Below are 22,022 nucleotides of genomic sequence, written 5' to 3' on the forward strand. Positions count from 1 at the left end.
CTTCTACCCCAAAAGACTGGTTTGTAAGTAATCTTCTCGATGTATTCGAATTCCTTAGTTTATTTAAAACCTCAGAACAACTTGATGATGTAACAAAAACTATGGACTCTCTCTTTTCTAGCATTTTAAATACAGTTGCTCCTTTACGCTTAAGGAAGGTTAAGGAAAACAGTCTGAAACCATGGTATAATGAGCACACTCACACCCTAAAGAGAGCAGCCCAGAAATTCGTATTGCTTGGCTGCTTGGCTTGACTTTATGAACTACTTTATTTCTAAAATCGATGCTATTAGGGACAAAATTGTGACCATTCAGCCATCAGCTACAGTATCGCATCAGACAGAAACAGTTCCACTCATTCTCTACTATAGGACAGGAAGAACTGTATAAACTTGTTAAATCATCTAAACCAACAACATGTATGTTAGACCCTATTCCACCTAAGCTACTAAAACAGGTGCTTCCAGAAGTCATAGATCCTGTTCTGACTAGTACTGATTCCTCATTGTCATTAGGATATGTCCTCAAAACCTTCGAACTGGCTGTTATTAAGCCTCTCATAAAAAAAACACAACTTGTCCCCAAAGAACTAGTTAATTATAGACCGATCTCGAATCTCCATTTTCTCTCCAAGATATTACAAAAGGCAGTATCCCCTCAATTATATTCCTTCTTAGAGAAAAATGGTATCTGTAAGGATTACCAGTCAGGATTTAGACCGAATCATAGTACTGAGACTGCTCTCCTTAGAGTTACAAATGACCTGCTTTTATCATCTGATTGTGGTTGTATGGCTCTATTAGTGCTATTGGACACAACAACATTCTTTTGCATAGACTAGAACAATTTGTTGGAAATAATGGAAGTGCATTAGCATGGTTTAAATCATACTTACATTACCGACATTTCACCAATTCGTAGCAGTGAATGAAGAGGTATCATATTGATCACAAGTGCAGTATGGAGTACCTCAAGGCTCAGTACTAGGGCCGTTATTCTTCACGCTTTACATGTTACCTTTGGGAGATATCATCAGAAAACATGGTGTTAGCTTTAACTGTTATGCTGATGATATTCAGCTCTATATTTCCTCGCAGCCCAGCAACACCAATTTGAATAACTAACGGAATATATAGTCGATATAAGAAACTGGATGACGAGTAATTTCTTACTGCTAAATTCTGAAAAAACATAGGTGTTAATTATAGGACCTAAAAACTCTGCATGCAATAATTTAGAACACTGTCTAAGACTGGATGGGTGCTCTGTCAATTTTACGTCATCAGTTAGGAACCTAGGTGTGCTATTTGATAGCAATCTTTCCTTAGAAAGCCATGTTCCTAGCATTTGTAAAACTGCATTTTTCCATCTCAGAAATATATTTAAATTACGGCCTATGCTCTCAATGTCAAATGCAGAAATGTTAATCCATGCATTTATGACCTCAAGGTTAGATTAATGTAATGCTTTGTTGGGTGGTTGTTCTGCATGCTTAGTAAACAAACTACAGTTAGTCCAAAATGCAGCAGCAAGAGTTCTTACTAGAACTAGGAAGTATGACCATATTAGCCCGGTCCTGTCAACACTGCACTGGCTCCCTATCAAACATCGTATAGATTTTAAAATATTGCTTATTACTTATAAAGCCCGGAATGGTTTAGCACCTCAGTATTTGAATTAGCTCCTGTTACATTATAATCCTCCACGTATGCTGTGTTCTCAAAACTCAGGCAATTTGATAATACCTAGAATATCAAAACCAACTGCGGGTGGCAGAACTTTTTCCTATTTGGTGCCTAAACTCTGGAATAACCTACCTAACATTGTTCGGGAGGCAGACACACTTTTGCAGTTTAAATCTAGATTATAGACCCATCTCTTTAACCTGACTTACACATAACACACTAATACGCTTCTAATATCCAAATCCGTTAAAGGATTTTTAGGCTGCATTAATTAGGTAAACCGGAACCGCGAACACTTCCTATAACACCTGATGTACTTGCTACATCATTGGAAGAATGGCATCTACGATAATATTAGTCTGTTTCTCTCTTATTCCGAGGTCACCGTAGCCACCAGATCCAGTCTGAATCCAGATCAGAGGGTCACTGCAGTCACCCGGATCCAGTACGTATCCAGACAAGATGGTGGAGCAGCACCTAGAAAGGACCTCTACAGCCCTGAAAGACAACGCAGACCAGGACTACTAGAGCCCCAGATGTAGATCCCCTGTAAAGACCTTGTCTAAGACAACCACCAGGACAAGACCACAGGAAACAGATGATTTTTCTGCACAATCTGACTTTGCTGCAGCCTGGAATTGAACTGCTAGATTCGTCTAGTCAGAGGAGAACTGGCCCCCCAACTGAGCCTGGTTTCTCCCAAGGTTTTTTTCTCCATTCTGTCACCGATGGAGTTTCGGATCCTTGCCGCTGTTTCCTGTGGCTTGCTTAGTTGTGGTCACTTCATTTACAGCGATATCGTTGCCTTTATTTGCAATTATTGCACAGACACTATTTAAAACTGAACTGAGATGACATCACTGAATTCAATGAAGAACTGCCTTTAACTGTCATTTTGAATTATTGACACACTGTTTTCCTAATTAATGTTGTTCAGTTGCTTTGACGCGATGTATTTTGTTTAAAGTGCTATATAAATAAAGTTGACTTGACTCTTCTGCGAAGGGTTGCCAGGTTTTCACAACAAAACCCTTCCGCGGACATGAAAAGCAACCTGCAGCAACAATGTTAAAGTAGCCCTATCCTGATGGAAAACCATGGACTTGGCAACACTGGAAAGGAAGCGGAAGCACCAGCTCTTTTTCATTTAAAGGGGACATACACAGAAACAGAGCATTTTGGCTCATACCCTAAAAGTGCCGCATATAAAACCATGTCTGCATTTGTGATTGGAGAAATGACAAACAACAAGCGCTTCTCTACACTGCACTCATTAGTGGCCAATTCTTTAAATATGAAAACATACTTACTGACTGTAAAGCCGATTTCAGACTGCATGATTTTCAAAGTAGTCGGGTCACTGTTCTTTTCACACTGCATGACTATTTTGGCCAACATTCAGTCACTGCTGTGTTCACACTGCACGATGGATCAACAACAGAAGGTTTCACATTGAATGACTTTACAATAGGAAGAATAGGGTGACCACCTGTCCCGCGTAGCGCGTGCGTGCACAGCGTTTGAAGCCCAATTCATGCGTCCCACAAATTGAGACTGTCACGCATAATCAATGCTTGCTCAAAAAAAGTTGGTCGCTCATCTATATCTGGAGTCACCAACCTGTCGATCACGGTCAACAAGTCGATCTTGGAAGCATTTTAAGTCGATCGCGAAGATTTTTCAAAAACTGAGAAAAACAGGTGCGAGCCTCCGCTGACTGCGTGCGCACCTCCCGAAACAGACAAGACATTTATACTTGACGCAACTGTTTTAAACAGAAAACCAGACCATACAAGTGATTTAGATGCGGGTGCCGGTGTGATGAGATGTTCTATCCGTCTGCTCGGGCATGATTGTTTTAGGCCTGTAATTGATTGATTATTGAGGTAATAAGGATTGCACGGTTCGCTTAAAAAAAAAACCGTTTCTGTTGATGCATGCACATTCTGGCTTCCCAGACATTACGAAAACATGAGAAAAAAATAAATAAAAAAACCTGGACAAATCATTCACTCTTGTTCAGCGTGAATGCTGTATATGAGCAGTAATTTATTCTTAAAGTGAATAAATTGTAATGAAAAATAAATAAAATTAAATGGCTAAAGTAAATCGTAAGTGGAAGTGCATATGTCAATTCTGTCATGAGCATACATCAGCAGTTACACTTGTTTAGGGGAATAGGGCATTATTAATATACCATGTAAGGTGGTATGTGCTAGAAATGGGTAAACCACTATCTGTGAGTCTGCCCATGGGGTGGGGGCCCCGCCGCGCAAGGCAGTGTCCCACATTATCCCTCAGAAACATACCCCTTGTCCCCCCTTGGGCTTATTAGCGAGTGGTCACCCTAAGGAAGAATCGCCGACAACTCTGTCTGGCATGCAAACTACATTTCACAACCAAACACCCAAGAGATGTGACAAGGAAACAACGCGATTAGCTCAGGTGAAACGTCAAACAGACACGGGTGCTCCTGTTAAATTTATACTAATTTATTTTCCATTTCATGGGTCCAAATAGACAGAGAAGAAAGCCTTTTTCTGAAATGAAACCATGCTTGCTGATATTGTGGTTTCTAACTCCTTGCTTCTCTGTTGCTCTCTCATTGGCTGTCGGTCATCGCCGATGTAGTTTTCAGTCAGAAAACTTTTCAGACAGCATGATTTTGAATCAGCGATAGGTCCAGATATTTAGCATGCCAAATATCTCACGGGCATTGGCGACTCGTCTGTGATTTTCTCAGATCGCGTCTTTGCTCATTCACACTGCGTGATTGTCACTCGCGTGAACGAGCACAGATTTGCCTGTGATTTCAGCCAAAAACTGGGCTAAAATCGTGCAGTCTGAACTCGGCTTAAGTCAGAACAGCCAGCATTTTAGGCTACTCTCTCAGGAAACAAACACACATTAATATTCGATTTGAACTGTTCTGGAACAGCGTTGTAAATACAACTTAACTGATTCCTAGCCGATTCTTTTGGAAGGACAAAGTAAGTATTTTTGCTTTCATACCAAAACACACAACACGGAGTCTTCACAACACGGCGGTGGCAACAATACTACAGCAAGAATCAAAGTTACATTTCCTTTTTTTGTGTGTGAACATTTGGGTGGTGCTATGCAAACCATTCCACAGAGTGATGTAGACATGTGGTGGCATGTTTAAATTAAGATTTTTTTTTTTTTGAGAGCCAAAAGTGCACGTAGTTGCAGAAACACCCTGAAACAGATTGTGACTCAAAACAGACCGAAGGACTGGTTTGTCATGAGAGACCTAAAGGACACATACTTCCATGTATCCATCGTTCCAAAACACAGGAAGTTGATGGTCTACAGCGCTGTCCTGTGGGGGAACACTGATCAGTTGTTTGCCTGCTTTGGTCTACCTAAGAAAGGTTTTCCAGCGACCAAACAGATGTCGAGCAGATGGCTAATTGAGACAATCTTTCTCGCTTAGTCCTCTGACCTTCCTTCAGCTTTGGGGATCAGAGCTCACTCAACGAGAAGTGTGGCAGCTTCCTCTATGTTCACATTTGTCAGATTTTACAACTTAGACTTGGGTTCTACTCCATGCTGTGAAGTGGACCTGACTTAGTTGTGCTCACCATGATTTCACACTAGACAGACATTTCTCAGCATAGTGAAGTGGGTATTGTCATGCAAGTTCTCTTGACAGGGAATGTCTCAGGATACGACTGTAACTATGGTTTCCTGAGAGGGAAGTGAGATGCTGTGTAAATTTTTTTTTTTTTAGCTAGAATAAATGCCATTTGTCAGACACTGTTATCCAGAGCCAATATTATATTGCATTCATGGTAAACATTTTATTCGTTTTATGCATTGCCTGGAAATTAAGCCCACAACCTTGGTGTTAGTAGCACCATAATCTAATGTTTGAGCTACAGAAATGCCATTTGCTGTGCAGTACTACTATACATACCTAAGAACCCAGTTATATCACATTCACTTTTTCTGCACATCTGTACTGCATATAAAAAGCAAATTTAATACATATTAATGAAATGCATAAAGGGACAAACATAACTTTAATAAGTCATTCCTTTAGGGCAGAAATAAAGCATTGGGTTCATATTTGCAATTCCTCCTCAGGCAGAGGCAAAACAAATGCTTTTAAACACAAAGAGGGACAAAGAAAGAGAAGAAGCTTCTCATTAACAACCTATGAATTCTTTATCAGGTCAACAAATGGTTGCAGCACTCATACATCACAAGAAAACCATGTAACTGCAGGAAATACAACCATGTGTCTGGTCCTCTGAGATGTTGTTTGGATCACATATCCTAATGCTACATACTAAGAAACATTTGCATTTCAGTATCAGAGAGGTGACGTATAGCTTTGTGCAGCACCCTGTTATGCTGCGGTAAAGAAATGCACAAAGCAATTTACTGGACTCGCTTTAATAAGGCGTCACTGTAAAACTCAGCAGGGTTCATGCGTGTACGTGACTGTGATAATGAAGAGGAGAGAATGGGATTTTATGTGTGCATGTAATGAGGATGATGGGAGAGGGGCAGTTTAAAGGCACAGCACCCTGCAGCCGAGCTGATCTATATAAAAGCAAATAACACATTAATCAAATATATATGTGTCAAACTCATCTGGTGACTGTCTAAGAATATTCATTAAAAACTTCACAAATTACAACATACTGTGCTAAGAATGATTTAATTTAAAGTATTCTTGTTTATTCTAAGCATTTCAACTGAATGTTTTCTTCTATAAGAACACACAAATAAAAATCATATTAATTCTAAGCGCTTTGTACTGGTCACTATCAGTAATGTATTAAAGAGCTCTGTGTCTGTACACTGTTGAGGGAAAACAGCAACCTAAATAATTGTTTTTACCTAAGCAAAGTCTTTGAGAACCTGACACATTGCACATCTGGCAATTACAGCATTTAGCTGTCCATGATCATGCCTTAATGTTCATTATGTTAATAATCAGTTTCTAGTATTGTAGTAGAATTGCATTGTTCACATGGGCATGTTTTTTTTTTTTATTTTTTTTTTTGTGCTCATTTTATCTGTAAAAGAAGATCTACTTAATAATTATGCATAACTGAATATAAGGAATTTTTCACCTCCAGCCTTCATGGACAATCCTAGATCACCTGTAAAAGATTAAATATTAAGACTGATGTGGTTTGGAATTGGTCAAATGTGCTTGTTCGACACCATAGATCATGACATACTCATAGATAGATTACAAAACTATACAGGTATTCAAGGACAGGCTCTAAGATGGTTTAGATCCTACCTGTCCGATCGCTAACATTTTGTTTACTTAAATGGGGAGTCATCTCATTTATCATAAGTAAAATATGGAGTGCCACAAGGATCCGTCCTAGGTCCCCTTCTATTTTCAATATACATGTTGCCCCTTTGTAATATTATTAGAAAATAAATAGTTAGCTTACACTGTTATGCTGATGATACTCAGCTATATATCTCAATGAGACCAGATGTAACTTCTAAATTATCTAAGCTAACAGAGTGTGTTAAAAATGTAAACGATTGGATGGCAAATAATTTTCTACAATTAAACTCGGATAAGACAGAGATATTAATTATTGGACCAAAAAACACTACACAGAATCTTGTAGATTACAATCTGCAACTAGACGGATGTACTGTTACTTCCTCTACAGTCAGAAATCTGGGTGTTACTTTATATTATTTATATTATCTTCCTGATAATGTTCGGGGTTCAGACACACTCTCTCTGTTTAAATCTAGATTAAAAACGCATCTCTTTCGCCAAGCATTCGAATAATGTATCTCTTAAATTGTGAGTGTAGTTGCATCTTATCAAATATGCATTCTTATTCATTACCTTGGGTTAAACTAATTTACTTTGTTGGATCAGCAGCTATGCTAATGATGTCTCTATTTGTTTCTCTGTTTCTGCTGGGATCGTCATCCCGTGGTAACTAGGATTTACACAAGCTCCAGTTTGGATCCAGAACACCTGAGAAGAGATGATGCTGACCATCAGAGGACCTCAGATGATGCTAACCCTGAATCAACAAACAGAGTAGCAAAATATTGCTACAAGTGTGACTGCATCATATAATAATTATTAATTAATAATATTAACAATGTTCATCATCTGGCTGACTGCGTCTTGTATTAATTTTTCTAAAAATCCTGTCAAACGTGCACAAACTGACAGTCACCACTTTTAAGCTACTACTAAATATTGTAGAAACATAATTTTCTGTAAAGTTGCTTTGTAACGATTTGTATTGTAAAAAGCGCTATAGAAATAAACTTGAATTGAATTTAATTGAATTTTCATTCATTCATTCCATTCAAAGCACCGTGTGTACAATGCAGGTTTAAATTTAAATATTTACATTTACAGAAGTACCTTTTATGTAAAATGTTTAATGAAAAAAAAATTTACTTGGTTAACTGCATGAAATAACTGCTGTGTATATCTTTGATTCTCAGTTTTGCACACTTGAATACTTCATGAATTTATACATTAAGGGTACATTTATAGGACAAAAAATCCCTGTTCACACGAATCTGCAAAAATGAGTGAAAAACACTTACACCTTAAACATACATTCCAGGTGCGTATTTGGCAATTTCCCTTTATAAAGAGATATATGCACACATAGTTTATGCCTGAAGATGGAACACATAATATAAAAAAGAAGAAGAGGTGATTATAGTATTGTATTGAAAAACTTGCATTTGGAACCCATTTTCAAAAATGTAATGCATTTTCAGGCCCCAAAAACAATGTTGTTGTGTTACACTTGAGTTTTTCTCAGGCACCCATAGAGACGAGACGTGGAGACGAAGAGCTTGTGTGACGGAGGGAAACTGCTGACTGGGAAACACTCTAGTGATCATCCTGTCATTTGATCTGCCTGATTATGCAAACACCAGAACACTCTGTCAACATTAATAGTGGTCCAGAGTGTCATTGCAGCAATAATAAGCCGCAGTCTAAAAGAGGGGTTCAGATTCAGACGGATAAAGATGAACTTGTATCTATGCATGTTATACTTAAATGATACAGTGTCTAGCTAGGAATTTTAGTTAATTAATGTTAAGCACATCCTGCGTAAGCCATTTTGGAACGATTTTAGTTGTTTATGTACATGCTTTGAAAATTCTTTACATAGACAATATGGTAATACTGTTTGTGTTCATTTGATGTGGTCATATGAATATCTGTATGTGAATTTAATATTAATTTTGTGAAAATTAAATATTTAGAAGGCAGGAAGAAAATTGTGCACTTGATTATAAAGCCACATTTTACCTTAAGAACCAATTCTCTGGATGTTTATCTTAAACTCCTAATTTGCTGCTTATTAAAAGTTAGTAAGGTGATTGTTAATGCTGAGGTGGGACTCGGGGATGAGGACTGTAGACATGAGAATGAGTGTGAGCTGTAACTGAATGTCACTGGGATCTTTGTCCATGTCAACCACAGAGGTCGCTACCACTGGCATCAGTGTTACCAGATAGTCAGTCATCTTAATCTCCAGAAGAAGCACTCAAAGAATGATGCTGTTCAAGGGCAGATCTTAAGGAACTCCTTCATATAGTCTTCCAGGGAACACTCATCAAGTGTTATACTACTTTTATGTCTAGGGAAAAAAACAACAACAACAATATCACCATTGTCTCGGTGTCCTTATGATGTTATTTGTACTTGAATTTTCAAATTTGTTGCTGTTTTTTTTTTGTTTAGTTTTTTTTTTGGTTACCTTTAACTTTAACATTCTAATCTCAACAAGAAAACAGGGGCTCGTGTATAAACTTTGCACAAAAATGGGCATAGAAATGTGCGTACGCTGTTTTCCACACACATATCTGGTTTATAAAAAATTAAACTTGGAGTAAATATGCGCACTCTTTTTCCTAGAGTGAGAAAAGTAATGAAAGCCGTTTAAAATCCTTGTTTACTTTATTTCAGTATACACATTTACATTAAATATTCCACTCCTTTCCACTTTTTCAACTTTTCAGCAGTGACCTGTGGAAACTCAGGTCAAGATAGAAGCTAAACTCAATTCCAGGGGATAGTTTATAAAATAAAAACTGAGCTATGAAACAAATCCAAAAACACAAGGGACAAGGACGCAAAGAGAGAATAATATGAGAAGGTCTGTAGTCTGTGTAAAGCAACATACATTGATAACAGTAGACAGAGACTGAGTGTTTGTGCCGGGGTTATATGTGGTCTTTGATTGGCTGCTGAATGAAACCAGGTGCTAGTGATTGAGCGAGAACTGAGGGATACATAACAGACATGAACGTGCAAATCCACCATTAGAAGAAACTAAACTTGATTTTTATGAGTCCTTTTCATCACTTTGAATATCATTATTAGATATATTATAATTGATCAAGTCTAAATAAAAACAGTCAGAATCAAATACAAACAAGTAAAGGTTGAAATGAAGTGTCCTGTCGTGTAATTTTGATCAAGATTAGTAATTTTTTTTTTTTTGGGGGGGGGGGGGGGGGGTGTTACCATAGTGCTGAAGAGCAGAATCTGCCGGTTGAAGGTGGCCCAGAAATTACATTCAAATTCTACATTGTTTTATTTAAAAAGCAATTCTTGTGCATTGTAATTACATCAAATGCTATTACTAGCTAGCAATCGACTGCAAAAAAAATAAAAATAATAATAAAACAATTCAGCTAATGTTTATGCTTGGTTTTATGCAATATTTATAATTAATAACTGTATCTTTTTTTGGACTCAATTAAAGTTCACAGTACTTGTAAATATTGTTTTTTTAAATTAAACAGGCAAAGGCAATCAGTTTCCTCAAATGGTTTGCATTACTTTAACTCGTTGAGTTTCGAGAGGTTCACTTCCACAGACACGCAGCTCTCGCTGTGAGGTGATGCAGTCACGCAGTCGCTGTGACCCTCAAGCTGCGGTCACTAATCAGGGATTTACCTCTGCTGGGGTTTTCTGCTATTTTTAGCCTGGAGGAGAATGAAGTCTGTAAACCACCCTGAGGACCAAATCTATCACTTTAACACCACCTGAGAGGCTCTGAGCTTATGATCACAGATGCAGTATAGATTCATGCCTACACAAATCAAGCCATGCTTTTATATAGTAACAGTTTATGAACTTTTCTGATTTATAATCCTTTAAAACAGTGATATTTTAGTGTAATTTCTCTGTAGTATTATAGTTTAGTTGAATTATACTTTTTTAGACAATTGTATTAGTTTTTAATTTTGATAGAATTTTATATAGCCTTCATTTATTTTTTGTCTATATAGTTTTTATCCATTTTCATTTATCTTTTTTTTAATTTTATGCAGTACTTCAAGTTAAAGTAAATGAATATGACAAACGTTGCTTTGGCAACTGGCTAAAATAAGTTTTAGTTTTTAGTTTTATTTTATTTTCCATTAATGTTTATTTGGTTTCAAGTTACGACTCATCAACAAATTGTATATAATCGATGTACAATAAGAAGTCAGTGTTCATAAAGACAAAAAAGTGATCTACATTCTATGGTATTTTCTATGTTTAAATAAACCAGGTTCTAAACAAAACCAATGCTCTTCCTGGTGGGAAAACTGCATGTTAATGAGATGGTAACAGCGGAGTGTATTCCATGTTGATTTAACACCTCATAAATAGTCACAGTCGTACAGTGTAACTCCAGCAGATGTGTTCTGACTTCTCAGGATGACATTCTCCTGTCTTACAAATACAGATGGCAAGACACGTCATATTACTGCAACAGCCATCTGCCTTCAGGATATAATTAGGTTTGAGTTTGAGGCTGTGGAAATTGAAGGATTTCAAACATGTACATTAAAATACCATCAACTGATTAAAACATATCAAGAGGACGACCATCAAGATTTTATAAGTAAATTTGCAATGAACACAGAGTAACAAATTTAGAAAAAATTCCCTGTAAACTGAGTTTAAAGGTTGAATAACAAAACTCAATATTAAATGAATTAATACACTAAATATGGCGGGTCTCTCACAGCAGTAAATTATGTGAATGCCTGGGTCAGGACCTGAAATGGGGTCTTTGCCAACAGAGAGATTGCATTAAGCTGTTTGGGCTACAGTTAACTAAGTCCATAGTGGATTAACCAGCTGAGATCTACTTAGAGGAATTTCACTAATATGCTTTCTCTGAGTAGACTGTCTGACTATGTGACATTTTGATTGTTTCGTTTTATTTTTTGGGGGGATTGTTCTCATCGAAAGTCAGGCCAGGTAAGCAGTGATGGACAGATTACTCACAAATTGTAGTTTAAGTAATCTAATCAAACTACTTTTAGATTACCTTTAGGTTCCTTGTGATCAGTTACATGATGTGTGTTAAGTTTTACACTGAGTCATAATTTTCCAAACTGGGGTTCTTAAAGGAACAATCATTTTAAGGAAGGACGGATTATTTTAATAAACACAGAATAAACAATCTAAATACTACAAAATTTACATTTATAATTAACATCTCTGGGGTACTTCAAGTGTATGTGTGTGTATGTATATATATATATATATATATATATATATATATAATTGTAAAATATTTTGCTGCTAAAGAAAAGTTTTGCTCTCCTTTTCTTAAACGCTTTCAGTTGTGGGCATTAAAATCACGCTCTTTCTTCTAATCTTTCTCCAGGGTACTAATTCTTTGTTTGACCTGGCTTTCCACAGGTGACCGCTTTTATAAAATGCCAAGTTATGATGTAGCGGCTGTATAAATAATTTATTATTTTTGCCAACCTAGCAGAAACTGCAGTGTTTTGAAATAAAAAAATTTTTTTATCTGTTTGGGAAAATGCATAACCATTGTATTTGACAGAAGAAAATACTATATATAATAATTACTCAAGATTTCTGCTCTACGATGTAAGGGAAACAGGTCAATTTAGCTCAAAGGGAATCATTTAAGATTTTAAAGGGAATTTGAACAGAATCACTGTTTCACGGCTGTTCACGGAGACGCGCCTGCGGTTCAGTGAACTAGCCGTTTAACATCAAATCTGCGCTGGATACTAATATCCAAACTATAGTGAAAACACTATCAATTAGCACAGTAACAAGATCGGCAGTTTAAGACATTAACTTGTAAGCACAAAACACAAGATACTTCTCTTTTCAATATGAATAAGGCTTTATTAGATAAATCTAAGACATATAAACTAATCTAACATAAACGCACGCACACACACATTCACACAAGTTGCAGGAAGGTCGAAAGTTAAGGAAAGATGAGTTTAAGAGAATGGAAATATGGAATCCCAAGTTAACAGCAATACGTTAAATTGCATAGACATGAACAACCATCAATCACGTAATTAGCGCTCGCATTGAGTTCCTCAATGGGGTTAAAATTATATTAGATACACCAGCACAACAAATATCTGGGAATACGTTGCCTTCGTTTGCTGTGAAAGGGACTCCAGTTGAAAGGGGTATCCCGGTGTCGCTGATTGGCTGGAAGTTCAGTTGGCTGAAGTGACGTCTTGGGAAGCCCGTGCTTGGGCGTTGGCTGAAGTTGGAGTTGTGTGGCTGGTCGGAGTTCAAACGCGCAGACGAGGTCGACGTTACAAAACTTAACTCAGAACACGAAACTCTCAAACGGAAAAGAAAAGAAATAAAGTTTGACGAGACTAGGTTGTGTTCCTTCTCATTGTGGCATAAGTAGCAGCAGGCAGGCACGCTGGAACCGCGCTCAAAGAACCATGATGACTAACCGCATGGCTAGATGCTACAAGCTAAAGCTAGGTAGCAAAGCTACAAGCTAAGAGCAGGCATGACTGATAGCACGAGCAAGGCTGGAACTAAAAGCCGACATGGCTAATAGCAGCAGCTAGACTAGAACTAAAAGCAGACTAAAAGCAAAATTACATCGTGTCCAATGTATTTAAACTTCCTTGTTGGCCACCCCTCAAATGTTGCCTTGACCAATCAGATATGGTCCTGGGGTCTGGGGTATCATAAATCATTGTTTATCTTACCAAGCATGTGGTTCTTGCCTCACAGGGTCTAATTTTGGACATGATTCCTATAGCATGATTATGATATATTTTACAAATAAATGATTGTCAGGACAATATCAAGCAAGAAAATGCGATTATTTCAATACTAGACATGACTAGGTATCCTATAGTTATCAAAAGACATACACAATAAGTGATTATACATGATAGTCAAATGTGTGGGTTACACGTAAATGAATATGGAGTTAAGCAATGGAATGATTCATTCATAAGTCTTTTTGAGTTCATTCTGGTCCATATATAATGTATAAAAAGCAGTTTCTTTGCCATTCTCTGGCAAAGGGACTTTTCTGTGAAGACAAAGGTTTAAAGCCCTTCCCCCTTAGGAATTTCAGTCTGGCTTCACTGGCTGGGGGGGGGGGAAGTCAATGCAAGTATTTAACTTGATCTCCTGGGTTTACATGTGATGTCCAGCGTTGCATTCCAATCACGAACAATAAATTTGACAATCTCTTCTTCGAATTAAAATTGTCAATAATTGTTCTATTGGTGTTAATGTTGAAAGCTGTTGTGTGAACAAGTTGGTTGGTTGGTTATCTTGCTTGGTTGTTGTGGCACTAGAACTGATTTATGACTTCCTGAGGAATTCAGCTCATGTTTCAATGCACACAGCTCTGATAGACTCTTTGATTTGTCTGATTTGACTCATTTCTGCTACATATATCCCCCTTTCGATCGGCGAGGTGTTTAGGTGAAGACATCGTCGATCGCTGGAGAAACAAAGGCAGAAGAAGCAGACAAACACAGCAAACAGCAAGACAACACCTCCATGACAGTTACTGTACTGGTGCAGGCATCAGGTTATTTAGGTACACGTGGTTAAGTTCAATTAGTCAATGTAGTTTAGCACATTGAGGATAGTTTAGATCGTCTTGGAAATTGTTTTTATTTTGATTCATCAATCAAATTTGTGGTTAACTTTGTTTGGTTCTTCTAGGTTGTCTTACTTTACATGTTTACCATTAGTTTTCTAGTAATTTCATTTTCAATTCAATGAATTGACCTATCATGCATGGAGCTCTCTGGCTTCCATTCAGTTTAGAGTGGCTGGCGGATATTAGGTGTTGCGAGTCAATCCTAATATCAGACCTTCGACCCTCGCAGGGTGTCTAGGCGTTTCACCTACTCAGGAAAGAGGGGAAGGAGAAGGATAGGTAAAAGAAGAACAAAACAAAACAAGGCTGCTGTGGGTTTTCCTAGCATGTGTTACAACTACTATTGAGCTAGGATGTCAGGTGCAGCTAGTGTGTCGTGAACCTTAACTTAGTGTCAGGTGTTCTACCTATTGTGAGGATGGCTGCACGTTTCTTCATGGTGGGTATGTGTAACTTTGTTACGCTAAAAGTTGGATATTCTACCTGTGGGAAGAATATGTTTGTTGACTGTGTTATCAGTAGATGTGTTTACCTCTGGGTGTAGGTAATGTTGTGTATTACTGGTGTAGTGCATGTGTGGTCAGATCTGTTCAAGTCTGTGTTGTCTCCCCCTTTTTCTAGCATGTCACTTAAGACTGGCTCTCAGCATCCTTGGCTTGGATGAGGGCGTGTCCATGGTCTAATGAGGGGTCAGTCCAGCAAGGCAGGAAGTTCTTTAGCAGACAGTCGGAGGCAGTTTGGCATGGCTGTGTGAAGCTGAGTTGCAAAACTTGTCTCCTATGTTGCATTCTTCTTGTGATGCCTTCTGGCTGTAGCAGACTTTCTGACCTTCTGTGCTCTGGTGGTTGCTGTTGCACAGACAGGGAATTTGGAACTTGGAGTTGGAGTTCATTTGACAGTTTGTTAGTGACTGAGGTGATGTCCTTTAGTACCTCAGATTTTTCATCAACAGTTGGCCGTGAAAGACTTGTTCATTCTGGGTTGTTGTTGAACAGGTGCTTGTCATCTCTGATGTGGTGCACCAGGTGATCACCGGCCTTCCGTTCTGTCGCTGGTCACAGCGAGCATGACTCAACTTTGTGGTCATATGCATGTAAATTGACTTGAAGGAACTCTCTTAGTTGTTCCATGACTTGTTCCGTGTCTTCTAATGGTAAGCGGTTATGTTCTTGTGCATACTCAGCACTGTGCATGTCTGAGTGGTGCTGAGGTGGGTTTTGTTGTCGCTTACCCACACGAGTTGCTCTTGGATGAGTCAGGTGATTACCTTTGGATCTCTGGTTAGGTTTCCAGATGTTATCCTTTTGGTTTCTTGAGAAGCGTGGCTGGTCCCATGGATTTTTCCAGCAGTTGGGCTGAAAGCGGTCGTGGATATGGGCGTCACGTTCTCTGTGCTCTTGATGGAAGACTCTGGTGTTGTGATGCCACTGGGTGTCGTCCAGTGCAAGGCTTGAGTCTTTGTTGACAGAGTTCAAGAGTGTGGATGTTTTGTTACCTTTCTTTGAGGCCACCTTCTGCTTGTTATAGGCCTTCTGTGTGAGGTCACGCAACTGTTGGATGGTCATGGAGTTCGGACAGGCCATGACACCTAGATGGTGACTGACTCCAGGGTGCAGATTTCTTAGGAAGAGGCTTTTGAAGTTCACATCCTCTTCAAGGTCAGGGCTGTTGTGTGCACCAAAGTAGGCTTGTCGGAGTCGGTTGTAATAAGCTTGTGGATTCTCTTGACGACCTTGTTTGGTTTCCAAGGCAGTTAACAGTCCATGTTCAGACTCTGGGTCTGTAAACTCTTTAATCAGGACCTCACGAAGTCGCTGGTAGTTTGACTTGGTTTGACTGGGCTGTCGATCTAGAAAGTTTCGTACCTCGGGACTGGACGTGGCTCTAAGGAGGTATAACCAGTCTCTGTCAGTCACATGAGGTCTCACTTCAAGGTGAAATTCGATATCTCGCAGATAAGCTTGGATGTCGGGGCTCTCTGTGGAGTTTGGGTTGAACCTGCTGATGTTTTTAGACAGCTTGTTGAGGTCTTTGATGGTCATCCCGTGTGCAGCTTCAAGGCCTTGGACGGGAGGTTTTCTTTCGTTGGCAGGAAAGGGTTGTGTGGCGAAGGCAGGTGAGGTTTTGGGTTGTGGCCCTTCGCTCCTTTCGTCATATGCCAGTTCTTGGACGTGGGACTCTGCTCTGCTCAGCAGTGATGAGGCTAAGAGATGTTTCTCTTTTCTTGGCTCTAGTTTGTGCTTGTAAGCATTTTGGAGTTCTTTTCTGACCATGTAGAGCTCATCGTTGGTATCGTCTAGTTGTTGGGTCAGATTGTCCATTTCAGTTCTGTACCTTTCAAGGTGGTCTTTCAAAGCACTGATTTCAGAGTTTTTGTTTCTGATGTCTATCTTGGCTTTCTCTAGTAGCTGTTCGGCATACTGGAGTCTGTTTACCAGGTCTTTCTGAGCAGCCGTTGTATGTTGCTGGTCGAGCTGAGCTGCTGCCAGGGCTGCTTGGAGCTTCATAACTTGTTCTGTTGTATCCTGCTCCCTCTCGCTGGGTGCTTTGAGTTGATTTTGAACTTTCACTTCCAGCTTGTCTATGCGACGTTGAGCACGTGTCAGCTCCTCTTGAAGGTGGGTGATGTGCTTGTCGCTCAGTTTCAGCTGGGTTGTGAAGGCATAGCTTAGTGAGCTCGTGATCTTGACTAGCTCCTCGTGGTTGTTGTTCTGGCTTGAATCTTGTGTCAGGAATCTTCTCAGGATTAGGATTATTATTAAAAATAATAACAGTTCAAATGTCTTTGGAGTGAGGCTGTCTGTTATGCCTCTCAGCCAAATGTTCACATCTTCCCCATGGGCAATGGGGTCTGCAGTCTGCGGCATGTTGGCACGCTGGGGAGAAGAGAGACTGACACAGATCTGTGTGGAGTAAAAGCCTATGTGTGGTGGGACAACTAAGTGTTGTATCAGTGATTGTGAACCACTAGTGAAATGTGGTGATGACTGTGTTGGTCTCAGGGTGTCTAAGTAGACTAGAGATGCGAAGACTTTGTCACTCTAATGAGGAAGAGGAAAAGAGAGACAGAGGTGAAAAACAAATTCAAATGACAAGCAAAATTTCTGTTTTTCAAATGAGGAAAATTATTTTTTCCAATTAAATGTTATCAAAAACGTAAACAATATTATTATATTTCTTGCTTTGGACAAAAGAATACAATAATAATTCTGATATCTCTTTTCTTAGTCTGACAGGATTGACACCGTACACCTTTCAGTTGGACCGCTCACCAGGGAGTCAGCGAAGGCGACAGTTGCTCAACACGTATCTCTATTAAATTGATCTCAACGTTGGATGAGATGCTAAAACTTGGATTGCTTTTCCAAATGTAGGGAGGTTAGGAAGAACAAATGAGAGGATGATTACAATCAAATTCATAAGGATGATTCGTCGTCTTTGGCACGATTGTGTATTTACTTCACTTAGAATTGATTGATGGTTCTTACATGTCCTACAAATGTAAAAAGAGAAGAGGAAAGTAAAGGAGAGAGAGGACGGAGATGGTAAGTCTCAGTAGCGTTTACCTCACTACAAGGAGAGCGTTGTGTTAGTTGCTGCACAACTAATCAAACAAAATAAACTTTAAGTGAAAGAGTTGTCTTTCTAATTTATTTGAACTCGTAGTGAGGGATAACAATGTCTCCTTTTAGGACTCAGGTTTGTCGTTCCCAGGCTAGGATACACAAAAGAAATGGTAAGAAATAGGAAAATTTAAAAATTAATAAATGGGCAAACTATGCAAAAATTAAGTTAAAGAGAGGGAATCAATACGTAAAACAATAGTGGTTAAGTGTATAACCAAAACAGGAAGAGGGGTAAAACGCATTCAAATAAGTAAAGGTCTGAATAGCGTATATTCAGATGGGTAATAAATAAATTAGGAAGAATAAGTTTACTTAACTTCCAAAGTTCAAGGCTTATTCATTCCTAAAATAATTAGACCCAAAAGAGAATACTAGAAATAAAAGATCATATGAAATGATCTGAGAGGGAAATTTTAAATGATTCAAAATAAATTTAATGTTTCAATTAAATTTCAATTTGACAATTAATAATTGTGAGTCAGTATTTCCCTTTCTAGTAAAATGAAAATAAATGGTCTAGTGAGAAAAGAGAGCGATAAAAAGAAATGGACTAACAAGTGTTAGTTAAGATGTTTAAAATGGTTAAATCACGTCAGCGTTGCCCAAACACACATTATTCTACCACTGGATGGTAATGCTAACGGCTAACCTTTGAGGCTAGTGGCTTTAGTATAGACTTTAATGTAAATGCAATGGTTTCGTTAGCTTAGCGACACCGTGGAGTTTGTGCGCTGCGCGTGCACAGTTCGGAGTTGCTCCGGAAGTACGTTAGGCTTCCGGGTCACGGTCGTCACTATGGCAACCAAAACACATTCTAGTGGATCAGCACATGAATCGTTGCATTGTTGCAAATACAGTTAAGCATGTTACATGAAATGTCGGCTCATTTCAACACTGTACAAATAACAACACCGCCTTTCAGTTGGTTTTGCGATGTGGCACTTAAACTCTCAGTTTGTATAGAGTTAAATTTATCTTAATTCAAATAGCAGCTTCCTGCTGCAGTTATTATATCAATCTCAGCAATTTGATTCTCCGTGCCAGTTTTTCTGGACACAAACATAAAAGTTTTCCTTCGCTGTTGGTACACAGTTAAAATTTACTTGATCAAGCTTTTAAAACACTCCCATTCAAATTACTCTCGGGCACACGCAGTGTTACGCGAGATTGCATTCACTTTGTGAACGGATACAAATGGACAAACATTGTTCTCTAATGTTTAACGTTAACTTAGGGGAGTCGAATATCAAATTTGATTCGGCAGTGGAACACGCACTGGCAATCAAACTATATGAAATATGAATACGGGGACTTTGATAAATAGATTGAGGAACCCGCTCAAAACTATTCTTTATTCACCGATTTATATCCCTTTTGAAACACTAACAGTTTAGCTCCGTTCAGCAAACAGTGACTGAGATAGCGTTTGAGACACTGGAACACGCAGTGAAATCAAATCAGCTATAAAACAAGGCATTACACAAATGAGGAACACGCTCAATTTCTACCTTATTGTACGTTCTCAGATGTTTACTTTTAAGTTCACTTACTGCTGTTAACAACGGGGAGACGGACTCGAGTTAAAGTCTCCTCTAGCTCCTTTCATTCAAGCGGGAGGGCGCGCGCTGCTTACGTCACACTCTCAAACACACACGTCTCGCAAGCTTCTCATCTTTCATTCCTTTAGCAAAATCAAAGATTAAATAACTTGGTTTATGCTCACAATTTAGATTAAACTGCCCGCATTCTCCACCATTATAAATGTAAGGGAAACAGGTCAATTTAGCTCAAAGGGAATCATTTAAGATTTTAAAGGGAATTTGAACAGAATCACTGTTTCACGGCTGTTCACGGAGACGCGCCTGCGGTTCAGTGAACGAGCCGTTTAACATCAAATCTGCGCTGGATACTAATATCCAAACTATAGTGAAAACACTATCAATTAGCACAGTAACAAGATCGGCAGTTTAAGACATTAACTTGTAAGCACAAAACACAAGATACTTCTCTTTTCAATATGAATAAGGCTTTATTAGATAAATCTAAGACATATAAACTAATCTAACATAAACGCACGCACACACACATTCACACAAGTTGCAGGAAGGTCGAAAGTTAAGGAAAGATGAGTTTAAGAGAATGGAAATATGGAATCCCAAGTTAACAGCAATACGTTAAATTGCATAGACATGAACAACCATCAATCACGTAATTAGCGCTCGCATTGAGTTCCTCAATGGGGTTAAAATTATATTAGATACACCAGCACAACAAATATCTGGGAATACGTTGCCTTCGTTTGCTGTGAAAGGGACTCCAGTTGAAAGGGGTATCCCGGTGTCGCTGATTGGCTGGAAGTTCAGTTGGCTGAAGTGACGTCTTGGGAAGCCCGTGCTTGGGCGTTGGCTGAAGCTGGAGTTGTGTGGCTGGTCGGAGTTCAAACGCGCAGACGAGGTCGACGTTACAAAACTTAACTCAGAACACGAAACTCTCAAACGGAAAAGAAAAGAAATAAAGTTTGACGAGACTAGGTTGTGTTCCTTCTCATTGTGGCATAAGTAGCAGCAGGCAGGCACGCTGGAACCGCGCTCAAAGAACCATGATGACTAACCGCATGGCTAGATGCTACAAGCTAAAGCTAGGTAGCAAAGCTACAAGCTAAGAGCAGGCATGACTGATAGCACGAGCAAGGCTGGAACTAAAAGCCGACATGGCTAATAGCAGCAGCTAGACTAGAACTAAAAGCAGACTAAAAGCAAAATTACATCGTGTCCAATGTATTTAAACTTCCTTGTTGGCCACCCCTCAAATGTTGCCTTGACCAATCAGATATGGTCCTGGGGTCTGGGGTATCATAAATCATTGTTTATCTTACCAAGCATGTGGTTCTTGCCTCACAGGGTCTAATTTTGGACATGATTCCTATAACATGATTATGATATATTTTACAAATAAATGATTGTCAGGACAATATCAAGCAAGAAAATGCGATTATTTGAATACTAGACATGACTAGGTATCCTATAGTTATCAAAAGACATACACAATAAGTGATTATACATGATAGTCAAATGTGTGGGTTACACGTAAATGAATATGGAGTTAAGCAATGGAATGATTCATTCATAAGTCTTTTTGAGTTCATTCTGGTCCATATATAATGTATAAAAAGCAGTTTCTTTGCCATTCTCTGGCAAAGGGACTTTTCTGTGAAGACAAAGGTTTAAAGCCCTTCCCCCTTAGGAATTTCAGTCTGGTTTCACTGGCTGGGGGGGGGGGGGGGGGAGTCAATGCAAGTATTTAACTTGATCTCCTGGGTTTACATGTGATGTCCAGCGTTGCATTCCAATCACGAACAATAAATTTGACAATCTCTTCTTCGAATTAAAATTGTCAATAATTGTTCTATTGGTGTTAATGTTGAAAGCTGTTGTGTGAACAAGTTGGTTGGTTGGTTATCTTGCTTGGTTGTTGTGGCACTAGAACTGATTTATGACTTCCTGAGGAATTCAGCTCATGTTTCAATGCACACAGCTCTGATAGACTCTTTGATTTGTCTGATTTGACTCATTTCTGCTACAACGATATAAGTGAACAAACTGAATTGTATATCTGTATCAGTAGCTCAGTTACTTGTAAATGCTAAAAAACCTATTAATTGGTTAGCAGTAATTTCTCTGTATTTGTGGTCATTGTCTAGTTAAACCTAGTTAAAGGTTGGTCCATCAGTGATATCTGTATAACAGCTAATGAAATATGAAGTTTTACTGTAAATGTAA

The 22,022-nt window shown here is 38.7% G+C and overlaps 1 protein-coding gene across 1 annotated transcript; it reads right to left on the reverse strand.

The window, feature by feature from the left end:
* Positions 1 to 13,785: 13,785 nt before the first annotated feature.
* Positions 13,786 to 21,521, reverse strand: LOC127975780 (uncharacterized). The gene has a single exon (XM_052579747.1). It carries the CDS (start codon positions 17,482 to 17,484, stop codon positions 15,673 to 15,675), a length of 1,812 nt encoding a protein of 603 aa, XP_052435707.1. The 5' UTR covers positions 17,485 to 21,521; the 3' UTR covers positions 13,786 to 15,672.
* Between the last annotated feature and the right edge of the window lie 501 nt (positions 21,522 to 22,022).

Source organism: Carassius gibelio, chromosome B17 (genome assembly GCF_023724105.1).
Source record: "Carassius gibelio isolate Cgi1373 ecotype wild population from Czech Republic chromosome B17, carGib1.2-hapl.c, whole genome shotgun sequence".
Lineage (NCBI taxonomy): Eukaryota > Metazoa > Chordata > Actinopteri > Cypriniformes > Cyprinidae > Carassius > Carassius gibelio.

What these genes read in the sequence shown, in the direction of transcription:
- LOC127975780 (XM_052579747.1), bottom strand. Translation starts at nt 17,484, where the DNA reads ATGCCGCAGACTGCAGACCCCATTGCCCATGGGGAAGATGTGAACATT.